This window comes from Rutilus rutilus (assembly GCF_951802725.1).
Source record: "Rutilus rutilus genome assembly, chromosome: 3".
Lineage (NCBI taxonomy): Eukaryota > Metazoa > Chordata > Actinopteri > Cypriniformes > Leuciscidae > Rutilus > Rutilus rutilus.
Window position 1 is genome coordinate 49,666,877 of NC_140211.1, and position 14,543 is coordinate 49,681,419.

General features: G+C 36.6%; 1 protein-coding gene across 5 annotated transcripts in view; it reads right to left on the reverse strand.

Moving 5' to 3' along the window:
• LOC311287784 (adhesion G protein-coupled receptor L3) overlaps positions 1 to 14,543 on the reverse strand; it is a 308,150-nt gene that overhangs the window by 220,066 nt on the left and 73,541 nt on the right. For all 5 annotated transcript variants that reach the window (XM_084404835.1, XM_084404834.1, XM_084404833.1 and 2 more), the window contains exon 3: positions 262 to 445. In XM_084404835.1, coding sequence (XP_084260961.1) covers positions 262 to 331 — 70 coding nt within the window. In that variant the 5' untranslated portion in view covers positions 332 to 445. The remainder of the gene's footprint in view (positions 1 to 261; positions 446 to 14,543) is intronic.

The window sequence follows — 14,543 nt, forward strand, 5'->3', positions numbered from 1 at the left end:
AAACCTAGTGAGCTATATATATATATACATATACAGTATATATACAGTAAAGGCCAAAAGTGATGTCCGGAAGGGATTTTTTTTTTTAATGACCCTTCGAGTTTGATTGAACGATCCAAATATGAGAAAAATATTTTATATTATTTAATGAAGCACAAATCTCTAAACTTGGTTTATATCTTAAAGAAAAATGCATAAAAAAAAAAAAAAGGAAATTGACTACATCAGTTATTAATATTTCAGTGGAAGTACAAAGCTCACCTAGAGTTGCAGGCTCCAGGAGACTGGCCAATAACAGCACTTGTAAAACCCCCATGGCCCCACCCCTCATTCTGGATTGGCCGGTTTGTGTGTGGCTCCTCCCCTTCCAGCCGATTGGTTAGGTGACTATGTAGTTCACTCAAGATTCAGAGTGGTTCTTTTTGTTCAACAACTGTCAAACCACCTATGAACACAAAAAGAAGACAACACTTTTTTAGTGGTCAACCGCCATGGATTTTTCAATGGTACAGATACACTGAAAACTTTGTTTACATAATATTTATGCAAATTCATTTAAGCATTGCCCTCAAAATTGAAAACAGAAATATTTTATAATAAAATGAAAGGCTGTCAGCAGATTTTGCAACTGGCACAAGGGACAAATAACACTTCAAAGGACAAAGCCAATCGTACAATCATAATCATTTGTAAGTTTTCCATCTAATATATATTTTTGGTTTTATTTAACAATTTGTAATTTCACCATTTTTGTTTTGGCTTTAGTTACCATTAACAACTGATTCAAATTAGCCAAGCATCAGCTGATTTATCACTTTAACACTACAGGTTATCAGTTATTTATTATAGTGCGCACATCAAGGCTTAAACATCTCAAATTAAACCACCATCAAGTAGCTGCTAAGTAAAAAGTACCATAATATATCATGGTACTGCCATTGTTTGTTTTTGGACAAACACCAATACATTATGTTAATCATTAAAGCAATAAAGTGCCATAAAGAACATGGTAATAATTCAGTGTTACATCATAGTACCACAGTATTATTGTTTGATACCCTGATACCAGCACATAGTATGTTAATGTGTTAATGTGTTAATGTGTTAGTGTGATCCGATCTGAGACAACACAAGTGTTTGACTGTTTTTCCCTGAAGAAGAGGGAGCAATTTCTCCGGATGGCTGATGACAGTGATGGAATGTCCAGGGTCAAAGGTCACCTGACAAGGAAATTTTCACTCATCAAAAGAAAAAAAAAGAAAAAAAGAAATAAAAGCTCTGCGCAATATTCTCCTGCAGGCAGTAAAAGAATAAATAACTCCACATGTCTATGTGGTAACTGATACTTGGGGTCCCATGATGCTTTGCAGCATTGCTTTAGTGTTAATTAGGAAATAACACCATAATGATCATAACAGGCATAACCCATATAAAGCACAAACATCAAGCCTTTTACAGATTTAAAGCCATGAGAAGGTGGATTGCAAGCCACATAACGTTAGTTAAACCCCTGGTAACAAACAAGCTTTTCAACACCTCACTCTCCCTTTCTCACTCGCTCCTTTCCTTCCTGTGGAATCCCGTTGTTTTTGTGGCTCTTGGGATCTGGCCGATAAAGGATCCCGTGGAATGCCGGAGCGCTCGGCTCGCTGCACTGGATATGAATAGGTGCTGATGTTTACAGATTCTTCATGCCTGAAATCTCCAAAGCACTTCAGACTGGGCAAAACCAAACACTGGAGCACAGAGTTTCTACTGGACAACACACTACCATGACAGATATGACCCACAGAAAGACTGCTCAGCTTACTTGCCAATACACACTGCCCAGCTATATAAAAAACAAAAGAAAAACAAAGGTTGCTTAAATAGGCGAATGCTTAAGAGTCTATACTGGACCATTATTTCACTGATTATTATGTTTCTAGCATGTTATATGTTTGGTAACAGTTCTTCTAAGCCTATCTGATAGAGTGTATAGCTTTTCATTTCTTTAACAACCATGTAGGAAGACACGATTATGGCCATATTCCAGGATGACAATGTCAAGATTCATCAGGCTCAAATTGTGAAAGAATGGTTTGGAGGGAGCATGAAGAATCATTTTCACACATGAATTGAGTCCAGACCTTAAATTCAGTGAAAGTGTTTGGGATGTGCTGGAGGAGACTTTACAGAGTTCTGGACTCTTGCATTGACAATACAAGATCTTGACCAAAAATGTATGCACCTCTTGATGGAAATAAATGTGCTGATTTAGTCATTATGTGTCTTCTTCAAGCGATTATTTTTTTGGCCGGGTATACCCATTTATATAATAGTATACATTTATTTTTAATATATAATATACATATTTTATTTCAGCTTTATTTAAATTACCAAAAAAATACTTGTAATAGTTATAGATTTAACAATATAGAGTTAGAGTTATAGTTATCAATAAAAGTTTAACAAAAAGTTTTAAATTTAATGTCATTTACTGTAACTATCAAGTAAAATATATATTTTGAATACATGTAATTGTACAAATCTTTGTTCTGCATGACTTGTTGCACTACATTACCTCCACATATTGTTTTTTATTTTTTATTAAATAAATAATAGATGAAGGTTTTTTTTATATATATATATATATATATATATATATATAAATAATATTTTAACAAAACCACTTCAGACTTTTTCAAATAAAAAAAAGACTAAACCTTAAAATTTAAAATGAAAATGAAAGCTGAAATTCGATGTAATAATAAATAATATAAAAGCATATAACACTACAATAACACTGGTTTAAAGTCACCATTAAAAATCTAAATGGATGGAATATTGCAGTATTTATTATAAATGAATTATCTGTGCATTATTATTATTATTTTTTAAATCTGTTATCTGTGCATTATCTTGTAGCGACATCTCTTCTCTTCTCTGATGATGTGTATACTTGCATGAGGGCGGAGCAACCCGTCACTCACATGAGATCCACCAATAGTAAACCACAACCATCCAATCAATTTCTCATTAAAATCAAGTACCGCCCTACATTTGTTCTTGTTCTAGAAGCCGTTTCACTCTGATATACATCACAATAGCGAATAAAAGACGATCACAACCTCCATTTTAGAAAGAGTTCACCACAAAAATAAAAAGTGAGTAATCATTTACTCACCCTCATAACACTGTCACGTTTATGGTTTACTCATGCTTTTGTTGTCAGGGAAACAGTAGCATGACACATTCAAAATGTTGTGTTCACTGTTTTCCAAGTCATACGTGTTTGGAACAACATGAGAATTCAACATTTTTGGAACAAACTGTTCCTTTAGAATGTGTGATTTCACTTGTTTTGTGTGTAATAAAGTCGCTGTGTGTGCGCATCTTCTCAGTAATGTGTGCAGAATGTGAGGAATCAGCCAATCAGAGCAGAGAAGGGCATCCTGGGAGAAGCAGGGGAGCAGGCGAGCAGGCGAGGGCTGAATCCCCAGAGTCAGCGCAATCGCTGGGCTTTTTTGAACCATGATTCCCTGTCGTCAGCGAGTGCATTTGGCTTGTTGCTCACCGACTCAACCGCAACTGTCATGCACTTCCAGAAAGAAACAGGTCTGAATAAAGACACACACGCACACCATTATCATGTGCATATGTGACAGAGGGAGTTGTGAAGTCACATAGAGTATGTGAAAAACATGACACGTTTTAAACACCCATGCACACACAAACAAGTAGCAGCACATAGTCAGCTGTGGCTATGGGATCTGAAATGTGTTTCTCTACATCTATAAATGAGGGTGAGATTTTTCAGACATTATCATGTGCTGTTACACCTTTCATGCAATATTACCAAACCAAGTCGTTCTCACTCTCTCTCTCTCTCTCTCTTTCCAAAACAAAATCTCCACGTTTAACCAAATGGAATTTCATTCCTTTGAGGATCAACACAAATCTGGCGAAGGTATCAGGCCCAAAATACGCTCATTAGCTCAAACTAGTTTTGGATCTTTTTCAAATTAAAATTACCACAGGACACATTTTAAGGTCACACACTCGCCAGTGTTAACATATGCTCTAACACTCACAGACGCAAACAAACTCTGGAGAGAGAACCGACTGCTGTGAATACGACCTCTTGGCACGTGCTCCAGCTCCATTAGGCGCTAAACACACACTCACAACTAAACTACTAATTCACTGTAAAGAAAAAAAAGTTGACCTAACTTAATCAAAATAAGGCAATCTTTCACATTCAACTTAAGTTAACTCAACTAATTTACTCCAATTAAAGTCAACTTAAATATGTTTGAACTTAAAAATTATTGTCAAGGCAACTAAAGATTGTTTAGCATTTAGCAATGCAAGGGGTTACAATCCTTGTTCTTTCCTCTTCTTTCATTCTGTTTGACTTTCAAAGCGATCTACATGATGCGAACAGTATTTGCTTCTTAAAACAAGAGGCAAACATCTTCCCTTGCTAGGCAAATAAACTGCGTACAAAAGTTGCAGTGAGATATACCTCAACACAACACAAATCTCAAACGTGGTGGTGATCAACAAATGTTAATTCAGTAAAAATATGAACTCTGAACCATATGACAGCTAAATAACAGTGACAACAACAGCTGCAGCATGAATTCAGCCAGTAAATGTATGATTTTATTCAAGCTGCAATGCATGCTGGGAACTGGCACAACATTGTTCAACGATAACTCAATTTGGAAAGTTGGGACAACATTTGGATAAGCTTTAGACAAATACTTGAGAATCTAAAAAACAACATGATTAGAGTATTCTTGTTTAATTCACTCAAGATAATAAACTGTATATATATATATATATATATATATATATATATATATATATATATATATATGAAACATATTTGAGCGAATAAGCTGAAATAAAATAAAATATTAGAACATCACACAAAATAAAAATGTATTTCTTTTTTTTATAGAAAATTTTTTTATATTTCAATTTATATAGTATACATTTATTTAGTTGTTGTTGTTTTTTTTACCATTTTCAACAAAAAAGTTGAGGAGAAAGGTACTGACAATTCTCAGGACGATTTCAACCGAAGGAGACCAACGTCCCCCATCCCCACAACACTTCAATATTTTATCTTAACTAATACTTTAAAAGCACTTCAGAATTTTTCACATAACAAAATTACTGAACAAACTAAATGAAAACTGAAAATCTAAAAATAAAAGCTAATTTGAAATGTTAGTATATACTGTAACATGTTTTTGGTCACTTTATGCTTTGTTGTCTGTGAAACAGTAGCATGTCATGTCAGAAAAGTAAGCGGTTCTTGAACAGAAGCAGACTGTAATCTGCTTGTTAAAGCCTACTGTAAATGCAACCACTCAAAATAGCACTCATTCTCAGAGCTCTCGTAGTGTGGTTGGGAAATTATCAAATGCCCAATAAATGGCACAAAGAGACGTTTTTTCTCACCCACACATCTTTAAATGTGTGTTATCTGACCATCTATGTGTGTGTTTGTGTGTATGTAGGACAGAGGCCATATCATGATAACGATCAGGGTGTGTGTTGGTTTCCTCTTATAGTGAGCCGTGTGGAGCGACAAGAGCTTTCATTAGGATGATCTTCACTCACACAAACACACACTGAGAAACACAATCCTGCGACACAAACGTTATCTGATGGGAGTTGAATGTAATGCTTCCACCGCAATGAATAACCTGAATACCTCTCAATCCTTACAGTGTTTCAAAGGCAGCACACTATTGATGGGCTACTCCTCAAGCAGGCTGGTTATATAGTGATTTGAACACCAGTAAGCCTAAGCATTAAAGGGATTGTTCACACAAAAATTAAAGTTGTCATCATTTACTAATCCTTATGACTTTCTTACTCAACACACACGCACGCAAAATAATATTGAATATCGTTGGTAACCAAACACTTTTGGTTTGGTCTGAATTGTGTTGTGTTGTGCAAGTGCAAAAACATCTGCAGAAAAAGTAAAAAATAAAAAGTTAACAAAAAAGTAAAAAAAGTAAAAAATTGCATTTGTTTTTATGGAAAGTAATTTTTTAGTATACTTTTGCGTTGCAGTTTTTTTTTTTTTTTTAAAGGCCTTTTCACACCAAAAGTGAAATGAATAATCCTCAGACTGAAGGAAATGCAAATTCACTCCTGTACAGTAGAAGACGCAGCTCAAACAAAGCTTTTCCGCTGTGCTGCCATTCTGGATTGAAGTTCAACACTAGAAATACTATAACCTAACCCTTACAGAAATTTTCTGCATTTTTACTATTACATTTTGTAAATGTTATAATTTATTTTCATTTCATTTTTACAAATGATGAGTTTTTGTCAGATTTATCTCACTTCTAGGTACAAATTTGTCCACAAAGTATTAAGCCCCTCTTTCTTGATATGACTAACACAAGCAATGTATTAAAGCTTACTGTGATTGTGTGTGTGTGAACCCTGATTTGAATGGCAGTGTGTGTCTAGAGGAATTGTTTTGACTTTTTATCCACAATGGAAAATCATGCAAAGTGAGGGAACACAATGCAAATCTGATGTGTGTGTGTGTGTGTGTGTGTGTGTGTGTGTGTGTGTGTGTGTGTGTGTGTGTGTGTGTGTGTGTGTGTGTGTCCACTTTGTATTCTTGAGTAATGGCAAGTTTTCATTAGTTTTGGATCTCTAGATGAACTAAATTTGTATTTCCTGAATGAAACAGCAGTGCTTTATACAGAAGCTCTTTATATAAAGTTGGATTATATGAATTGGAATGGATTTATATAAAGTATGCCCAGTTTTATCCGCATAAATACAGTATACTCGTTTTTCATGTTTTTCATCTCACTTTATTAACCAATGTCTTTGCTTCTGACTTTCGACAAAAATAATGACTTTATTCAACTATACATTTTCTTCCATTTGGGCCTCTGACATGTGGGCCTTTCTTCCATGTGGGCCTCGTGAGTTCACGAGAGCGCCACGACACATGCGCGAGAACTAAGAAAGATGACGCAGATGGGTCTCAGTGTAGTGTTTAAAATGGTTCTTAAGTGTGCATTTCCTGGATGTCCGAATCGTGAGAAACCAACGAGAAAACGTAAAAGTGCCTTACCAATGGCGCAAAATGAATGGCGTACCTTTCACACTTTCCCATCAAATGATCGTGAGCGCCATCTTCTCAGTTCTCGTGCATGAGTCGTGGCGCTCTCGTGAATTCACGTCAGAGGCCCAAAAGGAAGCAAATGAATAGTTGAATAAAGTCTTTTTAGCGCAATTTTCCACCGGACAAAATTGCGATTGTTAACTCATGATTTCTGTTCTGTCTGTGCGCACCAATCTTGCACTTCTATCTACTCCTCAACCAGACCACCTAGAGACTTCGGGTTTTCGGCATTATGTTAAGGAAGGTCTAATCTCAGGAACGCACAAAAAAAAATCAGTTTTTTGCAAATTTCTCGGCAACCATAATAGCTATCGAGTTGAAACAAATTGCAATCGATAGCTTCTAAAATTTACAATAATATTAGGAAAAAAGAATTGATCAAAAATCTTTCCTTTATGCTTCAAAAATTAATTAAAACTTTATATGAAGGGAAATAAGAAAAATATTGCCTTTTCACCTATAAAACTATTGTTCCACAGAAATACGTAAGGAAGGTATTCACAAGAGTCATGAGCACAATTAATTCCACTGAATTACGGCAAGAAATCAATGAAGGTATCGATCAAGATTTGGAGAAGGATTTGAAGAATATATGAGAAAACGACAAGAGGTTGTTGCAAAATAAATGGAAGAACGTTCAGCAAAGCGACAAAAGATGGCGACATCCACACCAACGGCTTCCTCATCAGGCGTATCTGATTTCTACGATGACTCGTGGCTTTCAGAGGATGTTTTGGCAAATATCTCGAAAGCAGAAGAAGAGTTTACAAAGTCACGAGCCAATAGTCAAGCAGAAAAGAAGGAAGAATCTGAAGAGGACAAAGCAGAAAAGGAAGCTGATACAGAGAAAATCAAGGATATTGAGTGAACACAAGATGTAAAAAATAATGAGCTAATAAAAAAAATGATGTTCAACTAGTCAAGTGATTGTGCCTTTTTTATTATCCATTGCTGATTTGATTTCAGAAAGTTCATTTGAATTTCAAGAAAAAGTTATATTCTCGAGCAACTTATTTTCTCTTTCATTTAGTGTTGTGATCCCATGACGTGAGAAAATTGCGCTAAAACACTCACTGAGTTTTTATTACTTGTTTTTTTTGCACACAACACATATTCTAGTCCAGGGATGGGCAACTTCGGTCCTGGAGGGCCACTGTCCTACAGAGTTTAGCTCCAACCCTGAAAAAAACACCTGCCTGTAATTTTCTAGTAATCCTGAGGACCTTGATTAGCTTGTTCAGGTGTGTTTGATTAGGGTTGAAGCTAAACTCTGTAGGACAGTGGCCCTCCAGGACCGAAGTTGCCCATCCCTGTTCTAGTCGCTTCATAAAACTTAAAGTTGAGCCACTGTAGTCACTTGGACTATTTTAACAATGTCTTTACTTTCTTTTCTGGGCCGGCAGATGCAATTCCCTTGCAGCCTATAAATGAGTGAGACAGCTCTCAGATTTAATCAAACATTTCTTAATTTGTGTTCTGAAGATGAACGAAAGTCTTAAGGTGTTGGAACAACATGAAGGTGAGTAATTACTGACAGAATTTTCATTTTTGGGTGAACTAACCCTTAGCTGTATATAAAACCATTTGAAGTCTGTGGAATGTGTGTTTGTGTGCGAGTGCATGTGCGTGTGCGAGTGTGTGTTAATATTTGTCTTCAGTGTCCAAAATGTCCACGACTGCCAGTGCATGTGTGTGTGTGTGTGTTAATTTTTGTCTTGAGTGTCCAAAATGTCCAATTCCATAATTACACATTCTGAAAATATCAGTGCAGTGGCTAATTAGTGCGGCCAAAGTCATTCAGCCTGTGCGAGTGTACGTGTGTGTGTGTCAGTGGCGGCGCCAGGGGGGAGCTAGGTGGTGCTGTAGCTCCCCCTATAATAGCCATAGCACCTGCCCAGCACCCCCAAGAAATGTATGTTTTTTTATATATATTTATATTTTAATGTCATGTTTGAATAGTCTTTTTCATGATGTTAAAAATAGGAATTAGATAAAAATGTAAAAATCGCGAGCGGGCGCGGGCGTGGGCGTCATGAGCGCTGCGCGAGCATGCAGGAAAGAGTAACGTTAGTGAGTTGTCGTCAAAAAAGATGGATGAAGCAAAAAAGCTGTCGGGGACTAAAAATAGAAAAAGAAAGAGGGGAAATGAGATGGCATGTCAATTAATGTGACAGCAGCTAAATAAGTGGATGGTGAAAGGCAACAGGTAGGATTTAAAGTGTGACGTCCAGGCATGTAGGCTACTGGCCATCGGGAGACTACCGGGAGATTCCCGGTGGGCTGAGATGTGCTTTTTGGGCCGATACATCTCATACTTTTTTTTTTGTCTTAACGGCCCATAAAACTCATACATCGGCGGCCCATTCGTTTTGTTTTGCTTATTGGCGGCGCATGGGTTAGTGCCGGTGTAATGCATTGGTCAAAAAAGTCAGCGTTAGTTTTTTTCTTCTGACAGACCAGCCCATGAAACACGTAGATCAGATTTTCTTGATTGACACTGGGCTGGCCCAATCACATCTTTAATGTGAAGTATAGAAATATACTCTTTCAAGTATAGAAATTAGTACAAAACTAATTATGAAAGTTTCCTTTATTTTTCAGTGCATTTGTTTTACAATATCTGGCTATTACTATCATGGGATTAATATTATAACTATTATAATGTAGTAGTGTAATGTAGACTGACACTGTAACTAAAAGAGGTTTGAATTTTTCTGTTTAATTTGCACACTGAATATGGGTTAATTTAGCTCTCAAAGTGCACCAGATTGATGATTGCCAAAAATTGTTGCTGCATACCTCCTTTCATTAAATACATTTACATATATATACAGTATGCTTATAGTCGTGGAACGAGTATAGTTAATGCGGGCGTGTACGCATGTGTATACCAAGGGTAGTCCGATGCGACCTCCATAATGAAACGCCCCAAAATTCAAAGCACCTTCTTTTAAGTGTTGAGCATCCCCATAGCACCTGCAACAGAAAATCTCTGGAGCCGCCACTGGTGTGTGTGTGTGTGTTCCGAGCAATCAGTGATGTTAATTTGTCTGGTTTTGGATGCGGATCCCTTGCAGGCTGTGTCCGAAACGTGGAAAAAACTGCCATACTTCTCAGGCAGTCTACAGGGATGTTAAGGCATCAAGGCTGAATCCAATGTTTGTGTAACATTCTGCCTTTGGAAATGGCTTTAAACTGGTCAGTTTTTGAAGGCAAATTTGCAGCTTCCATCTAGATGTGGTTGGATGAATACATATTACATATTACATATATAAAATATGTAATAAATATGTAAATACATATTTTATGCCAGCGTACACTAACAAAAATGTAAAGCAGTGCAATTTTCAACATTGATAATAATAAGCAATGTTTCTTGAGCATGCAGCAAATCAGCATATTAGAATGATTTATGAAGGATCATGTGACACTAAAGACTGGAGTAATGATGCTGAAAATTCAGCTTTGCATCACAGGAATAAATGACATTTTACACTATATGTTACCATATAAAACAGCCATTTTAAAATAAATAAATCCAGCCTTGGTGAGCATAAGAGACCTCAGAGACCCATTTATTGCTCTTGTAAACTATACTATGTATTAGATGACGTGATTTTTTATATACTCAAATATGTTAGCAGTTCTTTCTCAGTTTTCTTACTTTGTAGGAACATCCCTAAAATGATCAAATGATCATTATGTTTTTATATTACAGTCAAGTTTTAAAACCCTGTTTGTTATTTGGCATGACATCATGTTTGTGCTCTCCAGCCAGACCTATTCTGGACCTTGCCAAACTTTAATAACCCTAATCACAGTATAAAGGGTGTTTATTTTTATTTTTCACGTTAGCATGTTACTTGCAATAAAAAGTGCTCAAATCGAATAATTACCCAGAAAAAAATGCACCCCTGCATGATTGTTTTGGTTATCTGGCCCATTCGCAGTTGAATAGTCCAGCCATAGAATGCATAAACAATTACTTCAGAAAATGTTTTGTAGTCTGACAGTAGTTCAGCTATTTTCATAAAGCCACCGCTTTTCCAGAAACAAGATACTTTTCCAAAGACCTAACATCGCGTCACGTTTTAACCCTGTAAAGCCTGACATATGAAATAGCAGTCAGAAAAAGACATGCAGTATAAATATAGCATTTTATTGAACCTTAAAAATCCCCCAAAAGTTATATTTCTGACGTACTTCAAGCACTCGCACTACTTCTGACACGAAGAACACCAACGTTGCTTTGCCGAGTCCAGTGTAGACAGTGTCATACAGTAGGCTTTATAGGGTTAATATTGGATGTTGTGCACACAGCTTCAAGTAAACAGATGCAATAAACATACTTTCCTAAATGTTCTCTCTCAAATGACAATGGAAATTCAGATTCATTTTAGTGAATTGGTTCATTTGGACAGTCATCAGGGGTTACATCCCATTGTGTAACCCGCTGACCCTGACATTTAAGCCTCGCAGTGGTGGACATTTGGTGTCCTTCGTCCCGACACACATCTTTCTAGGACCGGATTTGTCCTCGGGGGGGCCAAAGCAATATCACCTTGTCCTGATGGACAGATTGAGCAATAAACTCTCCACCCTATGATTCATACAAGCACCGAACAACAGAATGAGCTCTGGGATGCAGCCACCGAGACGAGATGAACAGATGGAGGAAGAGAGGTGTGTTGAAGAATGAGCAGCAGCTGATCCCGCATCACATGATCAGAGCTCGCGCCATTGGATGCTGGCAGTGATTGAAGGACCCAGTGGCCAATCAGACGTCCCACATGGAGGACCATATTGTGCCCTCAGCGGGAGGAATGCAGCTAGATTAACTGTGCCCAGATCAACAATGTGTGTGTGTGTGTGTGTGTGTGTGTGTGTGTGTGTGTGTGTGTGTGTGTGTGTGTGTGTGTGTGTGTGTGTGTGTGTGTGTGTGTAGAACTGTAAAACTCTGCATGGATTTGTCTTTCGGTCCCTCAGCACGCGTCTTTTGTCCGAATATGTGCACAGAGATCAAACAACAACAAAATCCATTGTGTGTGCAGAGCGTGTGTGTATCAATCAGTTTTCCTTTCAATTTCAACTGAGGCAGATTCATTAGAGAAGATTCATTCAAATCAAATTATAGTGTATTGCTACCATTTATATGGTGTTCTGGACCAACCCGATCTCACGGCAATTCGTACGAATTTTATGAGGCGACCTCACTCGTACGAATTCGTAAGATTTTTGTCAAACCGTACATATTTTGCGAGTTTCCCAATTCGTATGAATTCGTATGAATGATGACCTACACCTGACACCGCCCCTAAACCTACCCATCACTGGGATTTAGACAAATTGCACGAATTCGTACGAGTGAGTTGGTTGTGAGTTAGCGTTGTCAGGACAGTGCTATTATTGTTTAGTTATTATTATTAAATCTAAAACTCAACTCAATTCAACTCAGCTCAACATTATTTATTTAGCACCATTAAATACAAAAACAAAATGTAGGTGCTGTACATATCAAGTACCATCAAAATTAGCCCCATGTACAACATAATTTACAACACAGAACAAATCAGACACAGCACAAAAGTTGAGTTCAACTCAACTCAAGTTAAGTTGAAGCGGAAGTAAATAAAAGTGTGGAAATACAAAATCTTGATTGATCGAGAAATCAAGAATTTCAGTAACACTTTAGAATACTGTTCTGTCATTAATGAATTAATGTCCACAACAATATTTTCAGTAATTACTAGGGAGTTATCATGCTTTTCACTTTAGAATACTGATACAAATAATTAGTTATTCCTCCAGAAGGATTTGGTAATACTTGAGTCATTACTAGTGGGTTACCATGACCTTTACTTTAGAATTAATTATACATTATGCACTATTCATGTTAATTATGAACATGTAAATAGTTGTTCTTAGTAGTCCTCTGGGAGGTATAAAAAAAGTAGTTATTGATTAGCTAATAGTGAACATTCGACTAAGTGCTATCACTTACTAATTCATTAATCAGAGTTTCTTGTTAGTAAATGGTAGTTACTAGAGTGTTAATGATGCGTTACTCATTTGTTCCTGTGTAGTTATTCATTAATGATGGAAAAGTATTCTAAAGTGTTACCAGAATTTCTAATAATACAAAATTTCTAGAAAGAAAGAAAGAAAGAAAGAAAGAAAGAAAGAAAGAAAGAAAGAAAGAAAGAAAGAAAGAAAGAAAGAAAGAAAGAAAGGAAAAGATGAATGTATGAGTATGGTCGAATGTAGGATGCACAAAGTAAGAGGCAGAAAAAAACAAATTTCTCCTGTAAAGGAATCAAAACTCGTTGAAAACCCTTTGCAAACTCGCAGGGTGTGAGTGCCTCATATTTCGTCTTTGTTATAACATGTCGCTAGAGAATCAACAACAGATTATTTTGCTTGATTTTCTTTCTGTGTGTGTGGGGGGGTGGAGGTGTGGGTGTGGGTGTGTGTGCGCTCAGGTCTGTGTGAGTGTTTACAGCATTTATGCTAATTGGAAGTTGGATTGTTTTGATAATGTTATTACAGGAATCTACATTTGTCGGAATTACCTTTCTTGTGGAGACCATTAAAACCTCACTTATTTTAAGATCATATTCACACAAACACTTAGACTTTACATGTCTAAGACTTAGACATTACATGTACATAATGATTTTTATACTGTGCAAACTGTATATTCAACCCCCTAAACCTACCCATCACAGAAAATGTTCTGCATTTTTACATTTTCAAAAAAGATCATTCTGTATGATTTATAAGCTTGTTTCCTCATGGGGATCAAAAACACAAGGACCAGGATTTTGCATATTGCCATAACAGGGTTTACCAGAACACACACACACACACACACAGATTGGGTTTCCATGTTTACAGGGACATTCCATAGACATAATGGTTTTTATACTATATTCTCTCCCATTACACTAACCCTATCCCTAAAAACTTTCCGCTATTTTAGATTTTCAAAAAGATCATTCTGTATGATTTATAAGATTGTTTCCTCATGCGGACCAAAAAAGCAACTGGAATGAACTAATTTAACGAATGCAATTAATAAGCATAACTATTAATAGGCGCTTGTTTGTTTACTGAAGTCGACATGAAACGGCATTTGAAACTCATTTTTATTTCCAGATCATGATGCATTTCACACTTAAACAGGATGATTAACAAGAAGAAAATGTAGGGTGGGACTTGATTTCACAAATTTCATGCCAGACTGCCATAATGTCACGGCAAGTTTTCAGAAACACTGCATTGCACTTACAACAGTAGCCTAAAATAGTGCCTAAATTGATATTTGCCCACTGGTTAAACTTTCTCTACTACCGCAGAAAGGAAATTTGTTTCAGAGGGAGAGCAAGTG